The sequence below is a fragment of the Nicotiana tabacum genome, chromosome 24 (assembly GCF_000715075.1).
Source record: "Nicotiana tabacum cultivar K326 chromosome 24, ASM71507v2, whole genome shotgun sequence".
Lineage (NCBI taxonomy): Eukaryota > Viridiplantae > Streptophyta > Magnoliopsida > Solanales > Solanaceae > Nicotiana > Nicotiana tabacum.
The window spans coordinates 59,475,104-59,496,573 of record NC_134103.1 but is presented as its reverse complement, the minus strand read 5'-3'; the positions used below and the strand labels follow the sequence as shown (position 1 = coordinate 59,496,573).

The following is a 21,470-nucleotide window of genomic DNA, read 5'->3' as shown; positions in this document are numbered from 1 at the left end:
GATACCTCATGTTCTGGTGAAAAGCGAGCTGTTGAAACACCTTTAGCAGGTACCAAGCTGTTGAAACACCTTTAGCAGGTATCAAGCTGTTTGGACAGACGGTTTTTGTACCAGATGCTCCTCACCTTGGTTCACAAGGTACAGAAAATTGCAACTCATTGCCATCTAATGCAACTGAAGAGAAAATCAATATCGGCAATGACAATCTGTTTCACAGCTTCCCATTTAACCAAGCAAATGCACAGTTCATTCTTGCCATGGTTCCTGGCAGTACAATTCCACCAGCTTCTCGCTGCCAGAAAATTGGCTAGATGACAATCCTAACAATTTAGCATCTCTTCCTGCTACTATGTCTTGGCGGTCTTGGTACCAAGGTTTAGTGCATCGATTCGTCTCGCCATGCAGCCAAACAGCCACGGGGAGTTCTGTTCCTAGTCAAAGACAAAACAGTAAAGAATCTCAGAGGGAGGGATCATCATCTGGTTCTAACATTGGCTCAGCCAGTGAAGCAGATTATGGAAAGAGGAACTGTTATGCTGTTGAATCTAAATGTACATCCAGGAGCGAGAAACGGAACTACATAAAGGGATTTGTACCATACAAAAGATGTTTAGCAGAGAGGGATGGTATGTCATCGGGGGTTGGTGCAGAAGAAAGAGAGGTACAAAGAGCCCGAATGTGCTCATAGTGCTTTCTGTTGCAGTTACCTCTCTTTTCAATTCCTCCTTGCCTGACCTGCACTTTTGCAGCCCTACACACAATGGTCTGATTTATTACCCAATATCTGCTTGTCGAATAATTTAGGCTCGCAGATATTTTAATTCTTGTCATCTGATGATGACTTACGCCAACTTCATAAAGAGACGAGACCATTTGCAGACATTCCTTGTCTTTTCAGCATTCATTTGGTATTCTATATAAACTTCAGCTATGTTGTTCGGACTCTCCGAAAATGTGGCCGGATACGTGTCGGATCCTCCAAAAGTAGTGCATTTTTGAAGGATCCGACACGGGTGCGGCTACATTTTGGAAAGTCCGCGCAACAGAATTTTAGAGCAGAATGAGATCTGAGATGTATGGAAAGTAGAGTTCATAAGCAGATAAGGTATAGCCAAGAATCCTTCCTTTCAACACATGTAGACTGTAGTCCTATCTGTATTATAACCCTAACAGTTGACACTGTCAATACTTTCCTAGGATAGAGATCCCATTCTTCTTATTTGATATGATGTTTTACACCATCTGGTCTCAACTCCCTGCTGTGGCTGGTAATATTATTCTTTTTGAGATTGTATTAATATGCCATCCGAATCCATAAAACTAAGCAGTGGGGAGAAGTATGGGCTCAGCTTATTTTCTCTGAAAAAACTCACATGCTCAATTCTGTATAGCAGCATATCAACTGGGGTATAGCGCACCAATTTGCTAAGGAAATGCCAAAAAAAAAAAGCCAATGTCTGCAGCTGAAAAAAGATAAGCAGAAGTTTTTGATGTATGTGTACTTATGCAGAGCAAACTTGTCAGCTCAAGGCAAACATGTGGGTGCAAAACGAGACAGACGCTTTTGTCAAGATCTGCAGGATATATAATATACTGTAGCTATCTATTATCTAGTGACATAACGGGAAATGCATTAACATACATGACTAGCACAAACTTAGAATTAGCTAAAAGGAAGGGCTTTCTTAGATTTCCTCCACCAACAAGAAGAGTCTGTCTTCTCAGAGTTTATGGTACAAACAAATGGAGTTATATAATTAAGAAAAGCTGTGCTGCCAAATTTTTGGCCTCACATCAAATAGCTGGTTTCATGTACAACAAGCACTACATGTTAGTAATTGCACAATTGTGTGAGAGAGGATTGGAAATGCAATAATGAATCAATGATTATCACCATTTTGCGTCCAGATTAATTTTGCTTGTATCGAAGTAAGCAATCTTCATCCCTCGGTAGAGCAAGTTGAGCAGAAACATTCTGATAAAAGTGTAGATGCACGATGATTAAATGAAGCCGTCCACTATTCATTCCTCCCTCATAACAGTTATTATGGACCTTGGAGATGAGTCTTGATTAGGGATGCATGCCTACATCATTGTCTTTTATTTTGATTAGGGCCTCGACGAAGTTCAGATCTAGGCTTAGCGACTTCAACAAATATTACCCTGCCATCCAGAAACTGAAAATGGCAGTTTTTTAGGATATACTCAACAAAAAACAACTCCATGAAGCAACAATGACGCCTAGCGTTTTCCAATTTGCAAATGAGGATACAAGAGTGTCTAATGCATTTGCCATTAGGTTCTTTTGAAAATGTAATGAAAATACATTTGATACTATGTAAATTACTAAGCATTCATTTTTATGTATCGAGATGTACAAGATGAATTTGGGAACAATATAACTTGAGGTTAGGATCAAGTTAGAAAACAACAACAACGACAACCCAATATAATCTCACATGTGGGGTCTGGGGAGGGTAGTGTGTACGCTGAGCTTACCCCTACCCTGAGGGTAGAGAGGCTATTTCCGAAGTTAGAAATTGACTGAAAATTGAAATATTTACTCCCCCTACAACGTTCGTACAGTTGCATAGCGCACAGTTTATCCAAACTCCAAAAGACGGCATTTTCTTCTGTTTATCCGAAAAACGGAAAGAGTTGAATTTGTACGTAGTTCTAAGGGTATGTGGTATAACTTGACACAAATCGTAAAAGTAAATAGAAATATCGAATATTAACTATAAAGAAAAGATTCAAACCGGGTTAAAAGGAAGATGATTTATAGATTAAGCAAGATGAATCAATCTATGAAGCTAAAAAAGGATAATTCTTCAATATGGGAGTGTATGATATCTGAGTTACAATGTATGCCAAACTTCCCCCTTTACAGAAATATAGCCATCCCTTTTATAGTGGGGGATCCTACTTTAGATATAATTAAAAATACATAGTGGAGAACCCATGATAAATCAGTTTTTCCCTAATTCCCGCCGAGATTCTCTCCCTTAGTGCGGCTGTAATGGCTCTTGTCCATGAGCTCGATCTTGATCGGACTCGGTATTGGTCGGTATTGGTCGGTTTTCAGTTTTAGAGCTCGATGCGGGTTTGAGCTCGATGCCGACTCGGGATCCGGTATTGACTTGGGCTCGGTATTGGTTGGCCTCTGGCTCTTAAGCTCGATTTCGTCGCTTCTCAGTATAGTTCGATTTGGACTCGAGCTCGATAATGGCGTCGAGCTCGGTATTTAATCTGACTCCGAAACTCGAAGCTTGTTCGTGCCTTCTTCAAATCTCACCTCGATATTATGAAGATGCTCTTCGGTCCATCTTCATTAATCGTACGAAGGTTGAAAACGGTTTTGACCGTATACAGATAGTCCCCTCGTTTCTCGGGAAGGATGTGGCGAGAAACGATATGATTTCCCAACGATTCGAGCTCGATCATGACGTACGTGATAGTTGTCCCGTCGGTTTAGTTTACCAAGGCATTTAATGCGTGTCAGACGATGGTCGGCCACTGTTGATACTGAACCGACGTTGCTCAATCTATAAATAGCCCCTTTCTTTACCATTTATCACTTTTACATCTCCAATCTCCAAATTCTCTAAAGTTCTTTCTTGCATCTTCTGAGTTCATCTATAAATCTGTGATTTTTACTGAAAAATCTTTCTTTAAAACATCAGATCTTTGTTATCTCCTTCCTTTTTCGATTTTTAAATCCAAAATGGTGAAAACATCAAAAACCGTTCCTTACAAAGAAAAAGCTTCTTCACAGTCTGCCGCTGTCAAAACACCGGTGGAACCACGGCCTGAGGAGTGTGTTCCCGGGGAGTGTGTTCCCCGGGAGTATGTTCTTACCTCCGATTTTAAGGTCGATAAAGCCTCATCGGTTCCTGGTCGATGTGAACCAGTATCGAAGTATATGTGCTCGATAACTAAGGGACACCTCGAGCAGCTGAGAAAAGATTGTAACTGGGAGAAAATAGAAGTGATAATCCCGGCTCCCGAAGAAGATATTACTACTTATGTGAAAGGGTTTTTAAGTGTGTATACATACCCTTTCACATTGGGCCCCCTCGACCCTATCGTTATCGATTTTTCCCGCCAATACCGAATAACCCTAGGCCAAATCCATCCTTCCTTTTGGCGGATCGTTATTCTGATCCGCTTTTTTGTGAATAGGATCAAGGGGATGCCTTTCACCCTCGACCACCTTATCAAATTGTACAATCCCCGCATCTATCGAGGTGGGCTAATAAAACTCCAGCGTCGGGCTAACAAAGTGCTCTTCTCGAGCATAGACGAGGACAAGGACCGGGGTTGGATGGGCAGGTTCGTGCGAGTGAAGACCTCCGATCTGATCTCGGCCGAGCAGATGCCATTCCCTGAGGAGTGGAACATGAAGCGTAAGTATATTTCGATTGTTAGCTCTTATTGCTTTGCTCCTTTTATCTCTTTCTCACCGATATCTTTTTTTCGTGATATAGCGGTTGCTTGGATGCCCGGTGTTGTTCCCGGCCTTAAGAGCTGGGTACAGGCCCTGGCTTCGACCTCTGTATACGCCGAGCGCTCGTGGCGTGATTTGTCAAAGGGCCAATGGGAGGCCAAAAATCATGGTAAGCCTCTTTCTCATGCCTTTGTTGGTTCGAACAGAATGTTTTCCATATACTTAACCAATTTTCTTGTGTGTAGGCTTGGGCAAAGATGCGGTTATGAGGGCCCCGTCCGGTGAGGAAGAGACTTCGGCCCCGGTTCCGAAACCGACGAAGGCCAATAAGAGAAAACGGGCCTCCACTTTCGAGGATCCAGAACCCAAGACAAGGACAACTCGTAAGCCGAGGAGGAAACTTATCCCTCTGACCGAAGAATCCGTTCGGCATCTGAGGGATGAAGATGAAGAAGAAGAAGAAGTTGACGGGTCCGTACTGGAAGCCCGAGTTAAGAAAACCATCGATGCCCGAAAGGCAGCTGGATCGATGGTGGTTTATGAAGCTCCGCCTCGAACTGAGGGGGTATCGGAGAAAGAATCGGGCAAAGTCCCCGAATCATTAGAGATCGAGGATGCTTCCCACCGAAGTCAACAAACGGTGGGTATATCTGAAGGGGCCGGCCCTGAAGCTCTCTGAACTGAGGAGAACGCCCCAAGCGAGTCGCTTGGGGCAATAGTAATCGGAGACTCGTCCACTCTCCCTGCTTTTTCGGAAGGGGCGATTCGGGAAGTCCAAGCTTTGGGGGCCCTCGAGGTAGACCGGTCTCATGAAGGGGAGGACCCCTTCCGTGATTTGTTTACTGGTGTCAAGGATGTTGCTGGCCCTAGTGATGTGTCGGGCCTTTTTTGTGAAGTGCAACAAGCTCTGAATCGGGTAAGCTCTAACTCCCTTCGTTGATACCACTTTCATGTTTGCTATTTTTTTTCTAACTTCTTTTCTTCTTTCTTCGTAGGCCGCAGCGGTTCATCGAGAAGCATGTTCTCGATCTCGAGCTGAGCTGCGTCGGTACGAGGCCGACCTCCGACGGGTCACGGAGGAGAGGAACGCCCTTAGGCTCCTCTTCGGACAAAGGGAAGAAGAAATCAAGGGCCTCCGAGCTGAATTGGCCAAGGCTCAACAAGACCAGACCGACCTGACCAAGCAGGTAATGGTAATCTTAAACACCCATGGGCTCGATTCTAGAACGGTGGCTAATATTTCGATCTCACAGCTGCAGCAGAAGCTTGAGGTGATTGGGAAGCTTCGTGAGGAGGTCGATATGATAAGGGCGGAGACCTTGGGATGGAAAGATGGCATGGACCGTCTTGCCGCATAAAAAGAAACTGCTCGAGCCCAATTATCATCGGCTGAAAACCAACTTCAAAGCATGAAGGAGAAGAGCTCGATTCAAGCAAGAAAAATATCGGAGCTCGAGGCTCGGTTGGCCTCCGAACTTGCCAAGGCCAAATCTGACGCCGAAAAAGCAAAGGCCAATGCGGATGCATTCGTGGCCGTCTATCGGGCCGATGCTGAAGCTGCTCAGGTACAAGCAAGAGAGGCAGTCGAGACCGCTAAAACTCGAGCACATTGGGTTGCTGAACTTGTCAAATGCCAATCTCGGAGGGTGACCCTCAAGGAGATCCATGCTCGAGGGTTCGATCTCACCGAAGAGATAAAAAGGGCTAAAGAGCTCGAAGTCGATGCTGGAGCCTTGGCTTCCGATGATGATGATGATGGGAGCAAGAGTGGGTCCGAGAGCGGGGAGGAGCCTGATGGAGAAGAGACCGCCCCCGGAGATAACCAAGAAACTTAGCCCTTAGATTCCATTTTGGTTTTTTGTGTAGGGTCCTGTTTGGACGTTGTAAACACTCTTGTATATATATATATATATATATAAAGATCTTTTCTTTTCCCGACTTGCCTCTGTTTTATTCTCTGCCTTGTGAAGATTTTGTTTCATTCATGCCTTATGAAGGCTTTCATAAGGCTTTAGGCAATTTGATCGAATTCGGACCTTGTAGCCTTTATAACCGAATGAGTGCTTGCTCAAACTCGAAATTAGGTAGCCCGTAGGCTTAGTAGTCGAGTGACTGATTGCTCGAACTCGAAGTAATATAGCCCGTAGGTCTAGAGGTCGAGTGAGTGATTGCTCGAACTCGAAGTAGTATAGCCCGTAGGCTTAGAGGTCGAGTGAGTGCTTTGCTCGAACTCAAAGAAATATAGCCTGTAGGCTTGATAGTCGAGTGAGTGATTGTTCGAACTCGAAGAAAGGTAGCCCGTAGGCTTAATAGTTGAGTGAGTAATTGCTCGAACTCGAATTAAGGTAGCCCATAGGCTTAATAGTCGAGTGAGTGCTTTGCTCGAACTAGAAGAAAGGTAGCTCGTAGGCCTAGAGGTCGAGTGAGTGCTTTGCTCGAACTCGAAAAAATATATCCCGTAGGCTTGATAGTCGAGTGAGTGATTGTTCGAACTTGAAATAAGATAGCCCGTAGGCTTAATAGCCGAGTGAGTGATTGCTTGAACTCGAAGTATGGTAGCCCGTAGGCTTAATAGTCGAGTGAGTGCTTTGCTCGAACTCGAAGAAAGGTAGCCCGTAGGCTTAGTAGTCGAGTGAGTGCTTGCTCGAACTCGAAGTGATGTAGCCCGTAGGCTTAGTAGTCGAGTGAGTGATTGCTCGAACTCGAAGTAAGGTAGCCCGTAGCCATAACAGTCGAGTGAGTGATTGCTCGAACTCGAAGTAAGGTAGCCCGTAGGCTTAACAGTCGAGTGAGTGATTGCTCGAACTCGAAGTGATATAGCTCGTAGGCTTAATGGTCGAATGAGTGATTGCTCGAACTCAAAGTAATGTAGCCAGTAGGCTTAGTAGTCGAGTGAGTGCTTGCTCGAACCCGAAGTGATGTAGCCCGTAGGCTTAGTAGTCGAGTGAGTGATTGCTCGAACTCGAAGTAATGTAGCCCGTAGGCTTAATAGTTGAGTGAGTGATTGCTCGAACTCGAAGTAAGGTAGTCCGTAGGCTTAATAGTCGAGTGAGTGCTTGCTCGAACTCGAAGTGATGTAGCCCGTAGGCTTAATGGTCGAGTGAGTGATTGCTCGAACTCGAAGTAATGTAGCCCGTAGACTTAGTAGTCGAGTGAGTGCTTGCTCAAACTCGAAGTGATGTAGCCCGTAGGTTTAATGGTCGAGTGAGTGATTGCTCGAACTCGAAATGTTTTGTAGCCCTTGGGCTTCGTAGATAGTCCCCGAGTGAGAATGGTTGCTCGAACTCGTGTCGGGGTAGCCCTTAGGCTTTATAGTCGAGTGAGTGTTGCTCGAACTCGTTGACTTTTCGGTTGGCAGTCTCCGATTTATAGGGTAATGGTCGGCCCTTAAGCCTGTTTGCATAATAGATCTCGAAATAGAGGAATTTTTCTTGGATATAAGATATCGGTAAAAAAGAAATTTTTCTTTGTAAGTCATTATACATGTGTTTATGTTTTGTGTCAGGGCTCGGGCCAACTACATGGACATGGCTCGTTTGACCATTTGACCCTTACAACTTTTCCTGTTGAGACCCTGTTGCCATGAAGTAGCGAAGTAACTTCCTTTGCACCGAACTTGATAATCATCGTTGATATATTCGATGACAATGCCCCCAGTATTCGAGGTTGATTGTAAGGAGGCCTCAGATACTGTTGAATTGTTCCAAGTTAGCACTGTCACGACCCAATTTCACCTATAGGTCGTGATGGCGAAAAAACCGGTCTAAGGGAAAAAGAGTGCAACGCGTGCTTTCTGGCCTAAAGGCTTCGAGTTGAATAATCCATCCCTATCTTTGGTCGAACACCTGCAAGGGTTAGTTTCGAAATATAATTGAACGGGAAGGGGGGGTCGTACCTTAGCAGTAGTATTGTTTTAGGCGTGACACGTTCTGATTGCTTGGTAGTTGATTGTCGTTTATCACACCGAGCTTGTAGGATTTCCACTATACGGCCGGTATCGGTCTCTGATCGATCTATGGTTGGTAGCCCTTTTAATAACGGACCCAGAACCCAACTGGTCGTCTTCGACTCTTATTTTGGATTGATATCGAATGCACATCGGCCCAAGTAATAGCTGGGTACTCGATCAGGTTATGCTTCAGCCGCCGTGAAGCCATCGAGCTTCGTTCGTTTAGACCTTGAGTGAAAGCTTGAACAGCCCAATCGTCCGTGACTGGTGGTAGATCCATTCGTTCCATTTGGAAACTAGATACGAATTCTCTTAGCATCTCATTATCCTTTTGTCTTACCTTGAATAGGTCCGACTTCTTGGTCTCGACCTTTATGGCCCCAGCATGTGCTTTTACGAAAGAATCTGCAAGCATAGCAAAAGAATCGATAGAGTTAGACGGTAAATTATGATACCATATCATTGCTCCCTTTGTCAGGGTTTCACCGAATTTTTTCAATAATACAGATTCGATCTCATCGTCCTCTATATCGTTCCCTTTGATGGCACATGTGTAAGAGGTGACATGTTCGTTGGGATCGGTCGTTCCATTATATTTAGGAATCTCGGGCATGCGAAACTTCTTTGGAATCGGTTTAGGAGCCGCGCTCGGGGGGTAAGGCTTTTGGGTAAATTTTTTGGAATCTAAGCCCTTCAATATCGGTGGTGCCCCCGGGATCCGATCAACCCTAGAGTTATATGTTTCCACCTTTTTGTCGTTTGCCTCGATCCTCCTTTCTCCTGATTCTATTCGTTTGGTCAGTTCTTCGAACATCTTAGCAATTTCGGGATTAGCCCCCGACTTTTGCTCATTTGACCTTACTATAGCTGGTTCCATTCTGTGGGTGACTTCTCGGGGTGGATTGGGCTCCGGCCTGCTCGGTACCTGGGTTTGACTCTGCAATTGAGCTATTGTTGCCTGTTGAGCTTGCAACATTTCGAAAATCATACGTAAGCTGATTTCGTTTTCCACAACGTTATGGGTATCTCGAAATGCAGATCGAGTACCACCATGAATGCTATTTTCAGGTTCAGAACGTAGGTTTGTCTCAATGGCCACATGCGAATTAATGTCTAATGGCACTTCGATTCGAGCTCCAACGGCGTCGACAAGCGGCATTCCGACCCTGGGCGTCAAGTTGTTGTTCTCACCTTGAAGGCCGGCTTCGTTGTCGATAGGTAAGGCCATTTAATTTGAGAGCTCGTCGTTGCTAATCCGAAATCAAAGGCACTTCCGAAAACAAGCATAAAATGGTGTGTTTTGCAGATTCGTATCAAATAACCATTGTTATCCTTAGCCCCACGGTGGGCGCCAAACTGTTTACTCGAAAAACGGATAGAGTTGAATTTGTATGTAGTTCTAAGGGTATGTGGTATAACTTGACACAAATCGTAAAAGTAAATAGAAATATCGAATATTAACTATAAAGAAAAGATTCAAACCGGGTTGAAAGGAAGATGATTTATGGATTAAGCAAAATGAATCAATCTATGAAGCTAAAAAGGGATAATTCTTCAATATGATATCTGAGTTACAATGTATGCCAAACTTCCCCCTTTACAGAAATATAGCCATCCCTTTTATAGTGGGGGATCCTACTTTAGATATAATTAAAAATATATAGTGGAGAACCCATGATAAATCAGCTTTTCTCTAATTCCCGCCGAGATTTTCTCCCTTAGTGCGGCTGTAACGGCTCTTGTCTATGAGCTCGATCTTGATCGGACTCGGTATTGGTCGATTTCCAGTTTTAGAGCTCGATGCGGGTTTGAGCTCGATGCCGACTCGGGGTCCGGTATTGACTTGGACTCGGTATTGGTTGGCCTCTGGCTCTTAAACTCGATTCCGTCGCTTCTCAGTATAGTTCGATTTGGACTCGAGCTCGATAATGGTGTCGAGCTCGATATTTAATCTGACTCCGAAACTCGAAACTTGTTCGTGCCTTCTTCAAATCTCACCTCGATATTATGAAGATGTTCTTCGGTCTATTTTCACCAATCGTACGAAGGTTGAAAACGGTTTTGACCATATACATATTCAAACATCCAAAGATATTAATGCATTGGTTTGGGAAAAAAAGTTGGTTGCAAACTCAGTTTTCACTGTTTGCATACATGTTTATCGGAATTATTTTTATAATAAAAGAAGGGGAACCTTGGAGCAACAGTAAAGTTGTCCCCGTGACACCTGTAGGTCACGAGTTCGAGCCGTGGAATCAGCCACTGATGCTTGTATAAGGGTAGGCTACCTACATTACATCCCTTTGGGTGCAGCCCTTTCCCCGGCCTGCATGAACATGGGATGCTCCGTGCACCGGATTGCCCTTTATTTTTACAATAAAGTTAACTTGTTCTAAAGATTTCTGAACTCTTCAAATTGTTGAATAATTGAAATAGTCCTAATTGATAGTTTGGAATTTGGACATATCACTAGCAATGTAATGAAGTCAATGACTCTGAAACCCTAAGAGTTAACACTGAAATTACCAAAAATTATCACAAAAACAATCAGCAAAAAGATTGACATGTTACCAGAGCTTATGACATGGCCAACTCACTTCTTTCAATATCTTCTCTGTGGTTTATATCCTTTAGGTGGTATACTATCCTAGACAGGTGTATAAAGAACTTAGTCTTATTCTAAAAAGAAACTATCATCACGCAGCTTACAGTATTTTATTGAAAATCAATTGCCATACAGTATCATGTGACATAAAGATGACTTGCTTCACGGATGACCAGTAGCTGATCTTCCACGCACACAAAATCCTCTATCTGCTAATGTAGATGTAGGGTTGTTATCTATTCTGAAGAACTAATAGCGTTCATTTATCAATCTATCAAACAATAAATGACGGGAAGCCATATGAAAATTGGCTAAACCTGCACCAAGATCTGTATCTAATGTCTGAACTTGTCAGGCATCCACTTGACAAATAAAGTCACCAACCTTATTTTTTGTTTACTGTATATCTCCATTGGGACATCTAACTTCGACCCCAAAAATATGTAATACATACATTTTTTTTTTAACAAAGCAATAAATTTTATTGACCAAAATTGGGCATAAAAACTCGTATACAAGGGGTATACCAAAAAGTAGAGACCTACATAAAACTATGACTCTCTATAAATAACATCCAATCATCTATACAAAGAGGAACTTCATGGGTCCACATATATTGACCTCAAAGCAGTTACTGATCCATTGGTATGCACATATATTGAATTTTGCTGGACAAAAAGACAAAAGCAGGAAAGGGGAAAATACATAAATTGCACCTTGAAGTTGTCTCAAAAAGTTTTGAGGGCGATCTTTTACCCCTTATTCTTGTTTGAAGTGGAGCTAACACCCCCTTGAAAAGCAATGCCTAGATTTTAAAAGGCCAGTGTCGAATGGAGGCCTGCATCCGGGGTTTTGTGTGATAAAAATATGCCACCAAGACTTAAAGGCAAGTTCTACAGAGTGGTGGTTAGTCCGACTATGTTGTATTGGGCTGAGTGCTGGCCCGTCAAGAAGTCCCATGTCCAGAAGATGAAAGTAGCTGAAAATAAGGATGTTGAGATGGATGTGTGGACATACCAAGAAAGACAAGATTAGGAACGAAATTATTAGGGACATGGTGGGAGTGGCCCATGTGGAGGACAAGTTGTGAGAATCGAAGCTGAGATGGTTCGGGCACGTGATGAGGCGAGATATAGCTGTCCCGGTTAGGAGGTGTGAGAGGTTGACCATGGCAGATCTGAGGAAGGGTAGGGGTAGGCCTAAGAAGTACTGGGGTGAGATGATTAGACAGGACATGTCACTGCTTCAGCTTACCGAGGACATGACCCTCGATAGAAAGGCGTGGAGGACGAGTATTAGGGTTGAAGGTTGACAGATTAGTTGCCCGAGTCTCTCCTAGGCTTGTCAGTAAAACTAGTCCTATTGTTGTATTTGCTTATTCCTGGTTCGTTATTAGTACATGTTATATTATTCGCTTTCATTAACCTATTACTTTGTTGTTGCTATTGTTTGTTGATTTAGTTTACTGTTCCTTGAGCTGAGGGTCTACCGGAAACAGCCTCTCTATCTTCATAAGGTAGGGGTAAGGTCTGTGTACACACTACCCTCCCCAAACCCCACTTGTGGGATTATACTGTGTTTGTTGTTGTTGTGTGTTACATACACTGAAACGTGTATTTTCTCTTCTATCAATTCTTTCACTATTTTTTTCTTCTTCCTCTCGCACTTTTCAGAAAATCATGTAGGAGTACTATTTTTTTCCATTTCAATTGAAACCTACAAAACTTTCAAAAAAGAGTTATTTGTTTATCACTCACACAGTGGGCTTTGAATTGTTTGAGTTCTTGCTTCAGTAAAATGCAGCAGTTTGGCGACGTTGAAGAGGGAAGGACACCGGCGTAAGGTGGAAGAAGGTGAAGGGGATGGAGGAGGAGATGTTTGATGACGAAAGAAGGCAATGCAGCAAAAGTGAATAGGAGCTAAAAGAGCCTTAGGAGTTCTTCTTCACCGGAAAAAATAAGGTCGCTGGAGTTCGATTTTCCGGCCAGTGGACACTCGATGAAGCTAATGAAGAAAATCAAGCAATTATTCTTGTTTAATGACTTGGGCTTAATTATCTTAGGCTGATTTTCATCTTGAACCATACAAACCAAAAAAATAAAAAATCATATACATCAAGCACATTCCTCAAATACACAAAGCTTCTTTAAGAAAAATGCAGACACCCAGTTTCAATGAAACTTTCCAGCTCAAGAATCTTACGCTCCATCAGCTCTTTCTCCATATAAATAATAACTTTGGGACTTGCAAATAGAGATGCATTGTTCAAAAAAGAAAAGATTGAGACTTTGTTAGGAAAAGTGTCCAGAAACCTTAACTGAAAAAGAGAAAGGCGGGGGGGTTGAAGGAGGAAAGAGGTCAAACTTATTTCTTTTTCTTTCCTCATATTTTTTACTTTTGCATAGTTGGAAAAATAATAAATGGACCCCATCTTCCGCTTGTCATATTTTAAATGGTCCTAGTTGCCAGACAATTTTATCAATTAGGCGTATTTATAGCTTTTCACGTGCCTGATGTGGGCGAACATCACATTTTTTGCCATTTTGTCACTTATGGGGGTCTTAGTTCCACTTCAAATAAGAATAGGGAGGTAAAAGGCCGCCCGCAAAGTTTAAGTGTATAATTGAGTTTTGGGGACAACTTCAAGGTGCAACTTATGTATATTCCCAAGTTTTAATCCAAGCTTGTGTCTCATCATTTATGCCCTTGTACAATGACTAAACATATCAGGTGTGTGAAAGAGCATCAAAAAGGACTTGCACAAAGCAGTAGACTTTTGTTTGAGCCTTACACCAACTTGTTTGGGATTAAGTCATAGTAGTTGTTTTTGTCTGTAGACTGTTTGAGGGCCATAAGTCTCTTTTAAGGTTGCACTACTTAGAAGGGTTTTCCGTGTTTGAAAACATGGAGATAAAAAGATTGTTCTATAACAAATATTTGTTACCTTTGACAATAAAAATGATAGGAATGATTATAAGGAAAGGTCCACATTTGTCCCTGGGCTATGCAAAATGGTCTAAGGGTCAAATAAAACCCTGTCATTATCAAAATGGGCTAAATTTTCCTCTTGGTCCAAACGGTAAATCATTATAATATTTTATCTCCTAATTCTGCACATGGCTCAATTTAAAACTCACTCCTTTTTACCGGTCCCCTTCACCGTTTATCCATTGTTGTTTGACCCGATTTAATATTGTAAAAAGTCAAACCGATGCTAAAACCTTACCTCGATTTCAAAAGAAGTAGACCAAAGAGTGCAACAGCAAATGCTTTCCATAAATTTACTGCTACTTAGTTTCAATGAACCTTTGATATGTTTCCAAAGCAAGACAAGGTGGTCCTAGACAATAGCGTTAGTTAATTTTATATGAGTCTTTCATTCGGGCATTCTGTGGGCTGACTCCGACACGTATAAGATTTGTAGAAAAGATTTTACACTATATGCCAATAGATTCTTTAGTGAACAACATGTTCTATGACAGAGTTACATTCTATTTAGCTAAGGATGAATGCTGGTATTACCTTGCCATGCATTCCCTCAATTGCTTTCTGTGATTCCTCCTCCGTAGCATAATGAAGGAAAGCAAATCCTCTTGGTCTGTTGGCAATTTTGTCCATCACCAAATTCACTGCAAATATATACATGTTTTAGGAATTTTAATAAACTAAGATGTTGTGAGTTCGAGTCACCCCAAGAGCAAGGTGGGGAGTTCTTGGAGGGAGAGAGCCGAGGGTCTACCGGAAACAGCCTCTCTACCCCAGGTAGGGGTAAGGTCTGCGTACACACTAACCTCCCCAGACCCCACTAGTAGGATTATACTGGTTTTTTGTTGTTGTTGTTGTTGTAATATGCTAGTTGCAAGTTTTACTCTATTGTGAATAAAACTTTATTGTACGGTACAATTGAGTTGGCACTGAGTACAACAGCAACAATTGTCATATGAGTGCTCATTTTGGTTAGTTAAGATAACAATAGCATTGCAAGGTATAACAAAGACAGCACAGAGTACAACAGCAGCATTTGTCAAATGAGTGCTCATTTTGGTTAGTGAAGAGAGCAATTTCATTGCAAGGTAGAACAAAGTGAGCACAGAGTACAATATGAGAGCAACTTCATTGCAAGAAAGTGAGCACAGAGTACAATATGAGAGCAACTTCATTGCAAGGTACAGCAAAGTAAGCACAGGGTACAACAGCAAGATTTGCTTGCTAAATGATGAGAGAAAAGAAGGGATATTATCACCTTCCACGATCTCCCCGAAGTCCTTGAAGGCATTTCTTAAGCTCTCTTCAGTTGTACGAAATGAGAGTCCTACAAAATGAAATTATTAACAAAAAAGTAAAAATGGAAATAGCAAATGTAACGAAATGGAAAAAACTATAGTAAAAGAGAACGGACCACTGACAAAGAGCTTGGTAGAGGGATTGAAGTTGAAGCGAGTCGTTGGGGAAGAAGACAGAGGATAACAAGATACAATTTGGAAATAACGAGTTGGGGGCTGAATTGATAACGACGACGACGAAGAAGAAGAAGAGGAGGAGAAATGTTGACTGTGAATTGTTGGGTGACAATGGAAAAGATACTTTGATTCTTTTCTAATGGAAGACCACAGTGGTAGCGGTGCATACACATTAGCGCTAGCGAACAATGCCACCATTTTTCGCCACAGTTCAGCGTAGAGTCGAGAGCAATGAAAATGGATAATGGGTCGTGCGCTTACTTCTGCACGTATACCCTATACGAGTCACAGAAAATAATGGTATCACAGTTCTTCAAACAACTTTACTAGTATTATTTATTTATCTATTTGATTATATTTATATTTATCTATGTATATCTATCGAAACTCCTTATTTAAATTTCCTTCGCCAAAGGTGCCCGTTTACTATGTTGAACCTATGATCACTTGTTCGAGAAATGTAAGTACTCTCAAAGGCTATGTGTGACGATCCGATATGTCATTTTGAGTACTAGCCTTTAACTCCGTGTTCCGAGACCTCCATTAGCTTCATTTGATGTTTCAAATTTTATGTAAAAATTTGAAGAAAATATGATTTTTGATTTTAAAAACAACTTGAGTTGACTACGGTCAACATGAGTTGATCCCGGATCGGTATTTTGACAATTCTGGTAGGTCCGTATTGTAATTTTGGACTTATGTGTATGCCCGAAACTAAATTCGGAGGTCCCTAGGTTGATTTGACTGTTTTGCCTAAAGCTAGTAATTTCAAAGTTTGAAAACTTCCTAGGTTTGACCGTAGATTGACTTTATGGCTATCGCGTTCAGATTTTGATTTTGGGACTTAGTATAGGTCCGTTTTGCTATTTGAAACTTGTCTGCAAAATTTAGTACAATTCGGAGTTGGTTTGATAGGATTTAGACGCTTGGTTGTGATTTTTGAAGTTCTTGAGTTTTCTATTGAATTTCATGCGTTTTGATGTCCGATTTGTGGTTCTAGATGTTATTTTGGTGATTTGATCGCGTGAGCGAGTTTAAATGATGTTATTACACTTGTGTGCATGTTTGGTTTGGAGCTTGAGTGGTTCGCATGAGTTTCGGATAGGTTTCGGGTCATTTTTGAACTTGTGCAACAGCAGGTTCTGGTGTCTGGTGTGTTGTGCTTCGCGATCGCGAAGGGGAAGTTTGGGGCTGGGGCGGATTGTTCATCATGAACGCGAGAAGCTGGTCACGAATGCGAAGCAGAGGGGGCTTACCCTTCGCGAATGCGACATGCCTCTCGCGAACGCGAAGAGTTGTGGGATATGGGGGAAGATCAGGCGGTTACTCTACGCGAATGCGGGCCCTGGTTCACGAATGCGAAGGCATGTGGGGAGTTAAGCCTTCGTGAACGCGAAGAGTACCTCGTGAATGCGAAAGCCTTTTGGCCGCTGCTCTTCGCGAACGCGTCAGGGGCTTCGCAAACGCAATGAACACCTGACGCCCAGGTATTAAATCCAAAAGTCAGGGTTTGAACCATTGTTTATCATTTTGAAGTTAGAGCTCGGCCTAGAGGCGATTTTGAAGAAGTTTTTCATCCCAACTTCATTAGTTAGTAAATTTTAACTTGTTTTGTTACATTTCTATAAACACTCATTGATTTTAACCTTTAAATAGGATTTTTCATGGTAGAAATTAGGGAATCAGGTAGAATTTGGGGATTTTGTAAAATTGAGATTTACAATTTGGGTAATCGAGTTTTGGTCCGAATCTCAGGTTTTGACCAAGCGGGCTCGAGGTTGACTTTTTCTAATTTCATCAAAGATCGAATTATTTTCACTCGTGGGTAGTTTCTAAAGCTTATTTTGAATTATTTGAACTATATCTGGCTAGATTTGACTGGTTTGGAGGCTAATTTTAAAGGAAAGGCCGTGTTTGGGTGTTGATTTGATTGTGGAAAGAGGTAAGTGTTGTGTCTAACTTTGTCGTGAGAGAATTAGGACTTGTTGAATTATTTGCTATATTAATTATGTGGGAAAAGCAGCGTATATGCGAGGTGGCGAGTGTATATGCGCCGTTATGGGATATACCATGCGGGATTAGGCCATTTATTTCTATGTCTTCATTTACTCCATGTCCTTTCCTGTTATATGCTTTAACTGTTACGTGTTTTTACTCGACATCTATGCTACACTTGTTACTTGTCATTTAATTATTACTTGCCTTAATTTATTCATTTTTCACACGATTTCTGCTTATTTGCTACCCGTTTCTACTTGCCTTAATTGTATATTTTAATTGTCACATATTTTACCTGCTTTTATTATTTTTATATTATTTGATGCACTTTATTATGCTATTTTGCTTATGTGAGTCGTTTAACTGTTCTGTACTAATGAATTGGTAAAGTTTGAGATTCCGAGATGTTGGATATTCGCCGTTTATTCTGGTGGTTCTTTACTGTTCTATATATTTCACCTTGTTTTTGTTGATATTTTGTAAATATTGTTGTTGAGTTGTTTATGTTATTGATTTAAAATTGTTTGGGATCCGGTCGCACGCTGCAACGGTATTAAACGGTATTAAAATGATATGACGGAATAAGGATATTATGATATGAACAGATGATGATATGGTGGGATTGGATTGTGCGCCGTAACAAATTTAATATGTTGCAATTGTTTGAGATTGTAGAGTTATCCTCGGTATTGTGATATGAGACTTGAGACTTTGTTATTCTGGGGCTCTCTGGTAGTTGACCTTCGAGTATGTTTATATGAGTTTATTGCTTTATTTCTATTCCTGTTATTATTATTATTATTATTATTATTTTGCATAGGTTATTTGTGAGTGACTTGCCATAGCCTCGTACTACTTCGTCGAGGTTAGGCTCGGCACTTACAGAGTACATGGGGTCGGTTGTATTCATGCTATACTTTTGCACTTCTTGTGCAGATACCGGTGTTGATCCCAGCGGCGCATAGCGAGACTGCTCGGATTCAGCTACTTTTGGAGACTTGAGGTATAGCTGCAAGTCGTCTGCAGCCCTGAAATCCCCTTCCATTCTATCTTTACTATTTATTTAGTTTCAAACAGTTGTATTTTGTTCAGACTTTATCTGTAGCGATCTAGATGCTCATGTATTTGTGACTCCAGATTTTGGGATATTGGTTTGCCTAGCAAGTGAAATGTTAGGCACCATCACGGTCCCAAGGGTAGGATTACGGGTCGTGACAAATACCCCTGTCGTTACCTAAATGGTTCAACTATACCCCTCCTCCATTAAATTTGTCCAAGGTGGAATCCCAATCCTATGTGGCACTAATGTTTTGATAAAGTTGACACCATATTTTGTGGAGTGAAATTGGTTGATGGCAAGTGGTCGAATGATGAAGCGACACATGGAACCAAAGACATGCAAAAGATGAGTCAACAAATAATTGGCATCGGGTGAGAAGTGTGAAACCGGTATCGGATGGATCCCGAAGGGAGCATAGCCGACAATAAAGATTCGAAGGTTTTGACATCGGATAACCATTTAATGAGCAGCTGTTATAGAGAATATCTGCATTTAAAGCCAACCGTTATGCACTCATCAATGACGTATTTATTCTCATTCAAGAGGAGCTTGATTTTAGGATCTTGTCTCCCTAACCGGAGCTATAAATAGAAGGACTAACAACCATTGTAGGACAGGAAATATTCTGCAGTAAAAAGCTATAACTATCTTGTTACGCTCAAATTAAATAGCTTTACAACAGTTTTTTACTCTTGTTCTCGGAAAGGCTAAGTTGGGAGTCGGGCTTATTATCTCATTTACTTTTGTTTGTTAATCTAATTATAGTTATTATTTGTTTATCATTTTTAGATCAAATTTATTCGCTTGTCTATAAATCATACTATAAAATTAACTGTATCGTTTTATGGGTAAACAGTTTGGCACCCATCGTGGGGCATAGACAACTGCATAATTGATTTGATCCATTCATTTGTTACTAGCAAGTTTTGATTCTTTCCTCAGTAAAAATTAGATATGGCAGCTAATGATGTTAACAACGCTTACAACATTGGAGCACGCGATGAACGGGAAAAAGTGTCCCAGCGTGATGATTCCATTAGCAAGACCCGCAACGAAGGGAATGAAACTACCCCAGTTTGCGAGGGACACTATTCTCGGCATCTGCAGAGCCCAACTCCTGATAATCTGGAGGACGAACACGTTATTGAAACCGTTAATAACAAAGAGGAATCATGATCACTTCTCAAGACAAGATTGTGTGATGATGGAATTACAATAGGCGATGTGAGGTGCCTCCAACAATGAGAATGAAAGGACCCTGGTTCCTCCCACCATTCCCACAAATCAGACGGCGCAAAGGACCGATAATAACACTCTAAGGGATGAGGTCGGTTTCAACGAAGCCGGAGGGACCAGTAGCGTATCTGGGAATAAAAACTTGAGTGATCCATTCAAAACTGAGCTCATGAGATTTATGAGAGAGATGAATGAGTGAATGGATCAGAATGTGAAGGGGTTTAATGCTCGGATGGATCAGATGTCGGGCGCTCCGCCGGTGTTGAAGAGTCCGGATTCAAAAAGGTACACGCAGTTGCCGTTTAAACCAAGTGCGGCACCAGAGTTGATCCCAAAGAGGTTCAAAATGCCAGATGTACCAAAGTATGATGGGACTTCGGATTCGCAGGAGCACATCATGACCTACACCACAACAGTGAAGGGAAATGACTTGGCTCAACATAAGATTCAATCGGTTCTGTTGAAAATGTTTTGTGAAACCCTCACGAAGGGGGCCCTGACATGGTATTCCCTCTTACCTGAGCATTCAATCGATTCTTTCGAAATGATTGCAGATTCATTCATTAAAGACCACTCTGGAGCAAGAAAGGTAGAAATATTCAGAATTTCGCAAGGAGAATCCGAGCTGCTGCGGGAATTCATAATCTAGTTCTAGAAAGAAAGGATGCTGCTACCAGCAATTTCGGATGAGTGGGCAGTAGAGGCATTCACAAAGGGCCTCAATCCATTGAGTTCTGATGCCTCCCGAAAATTGAAAGAGAGCTTGCTCGAGTTCCAGGCAACCACATGGGCAGATGTCCACAATCTCTACGAGTCAAAGATAAGGATAGAAGATGACCAACTTTGATCTTCGATGTCATCCAAGGGACGGGGTAGCACTAAAAATTAGGATATGTTTAAAAATGACTTTGATGTAGATCGGAGGTCCTCTAGGGGTCGTTTTCTACCGTATGAGAGGTTCGATGGGCGTAGAAGTAAAGGATTTAAGTCATCGGATAGGTTTTCTTCCAGTAGAAGGTTGAATCGTGGCCGGAATAATAGGTCGTTGCAAAAAAAAAGGTGCCAGGGTCCTGAGATCCTGCATATCCCAGGTTATCAAATTATAACTTTAACTTCAACTTGGTAGAATTGGTGCACGGTTTTGCGAAACCAATCCCATCGGATTCTAACCAGAGGTATCCTAGTTTGTGGTGTGAATTCCATGGGACTCACGGCCATAGAACTGGGGACTGCTGACATCTTCACGAGGAGGTGGCGACATTGTTAAAGAATGGTCATCTTAGAGAGTTTTTAAGTGACCGCGCCAAAAACAATTATGGTTGAAGCCGGGACAAAGCGGAGCCATCAAAGATGGCAGCAAGGTCACATCGGATAACTATCAACATGATCTTCGAATTAAGCGAGGTCATTGAGGTAACTTTCTCAGCAACAACAGAAACAATGATATCAGTGACTCACGGCAAGAGGGTTCGCGAAGTCTCAGACGATGAAATCACCTTCACAAAGGAAGACGTTGATGAACTTCTTATGCCACACAATGATGCTTAAGTAATCTCTCTCAATGTTTTAGATTTTAAAATTAAGCGTGTTTTGGTTGATCCAGGAAGTTCAGCCAACATCACACAATGGAGAGTTCTAGAGCAAATGAAGTTAATCGGGAACATCCTTCCGGCGACAAAGCTTCTAGCTGGCTTCAATCTGAGAAGTGTGACAAC

General features: G+C 41.9%; 1 protein-coding gene and 1 pseudogene across 2 annotated transcripts; one reads left to right on the top strand and one right to left on the bottom strand.

Annotated features, from left to right (window-relative positions):
• Positions 1-1,523, top strand: part of LOC107773502 (uncharacterized) — a 57,648-nt pseudogene extending 56,125 nt beyond the window's left edge.
• Positions 1,524-1,668: 145 nt separating this feature from the next.
• On the bottom strand, positions 1,669-15,771 carry LOC107773500 (organelle RRM domain-containing protein 6, chloroplastic). 2 transcript variants are annotated; one of them, XM_075248260.1, is made up of 5 exons: positions 15,401-15,771; positions 15,245-15,313; positions 14,524-14,630; positions 14,228-14,341; positions 1,669-2,177 (listed from the first exon to the last, which is right to left on the bottom strand). In XM_075248260.1, exons 1-5 carry the CDS (start codon positions 15,657-15,659, stop codon positions 2,091-2,093), a joined length of 636 nt encoding a protein of 211 aa, XP_075104361.1. In that variant the 5' UTR covers positions 15,660-15,771; the 3' UTR covers positions 1,669-2,090. The 2 variants fall into 2 exon arrangements, with proteins under 2 accessions (XP_075104361.1, XP_016448395.1); XM_016592909.2 differs by lacking the exon at positions 14,228-14,341 and having other exon boundaries at positions 15,401-15,767.
• Between the last annotated feature and the right edge of the window lie 5,699 nt (positions 15,772-21,470).

Excerpts from the sequence above, each read along its gene's own strand:
- LOC107773500 (XM_075248260.1), bottom strand. The coding sequence starts at position 15,659 with ATGGTGGCATTGTTCGCTAGCGCTAATGTGTATGCACCGCTACCACTG. Across the intron at positions 14,342-14,523 it reads TTGAGGGAATGCATGGCAAG|GACCACCTTGTCTTGCTTTG; the intron begins GTAATACCAGCA and ends GCTATTGTCTAG. Across the intron at positions 2,178-14,227 it reads CTACTTCTTTTGAAATCGAG|TTTCTGGATGGCAGGGTAAT; the intron begins GTAAGGTTTTAG and ends TGCCATTTTCAG.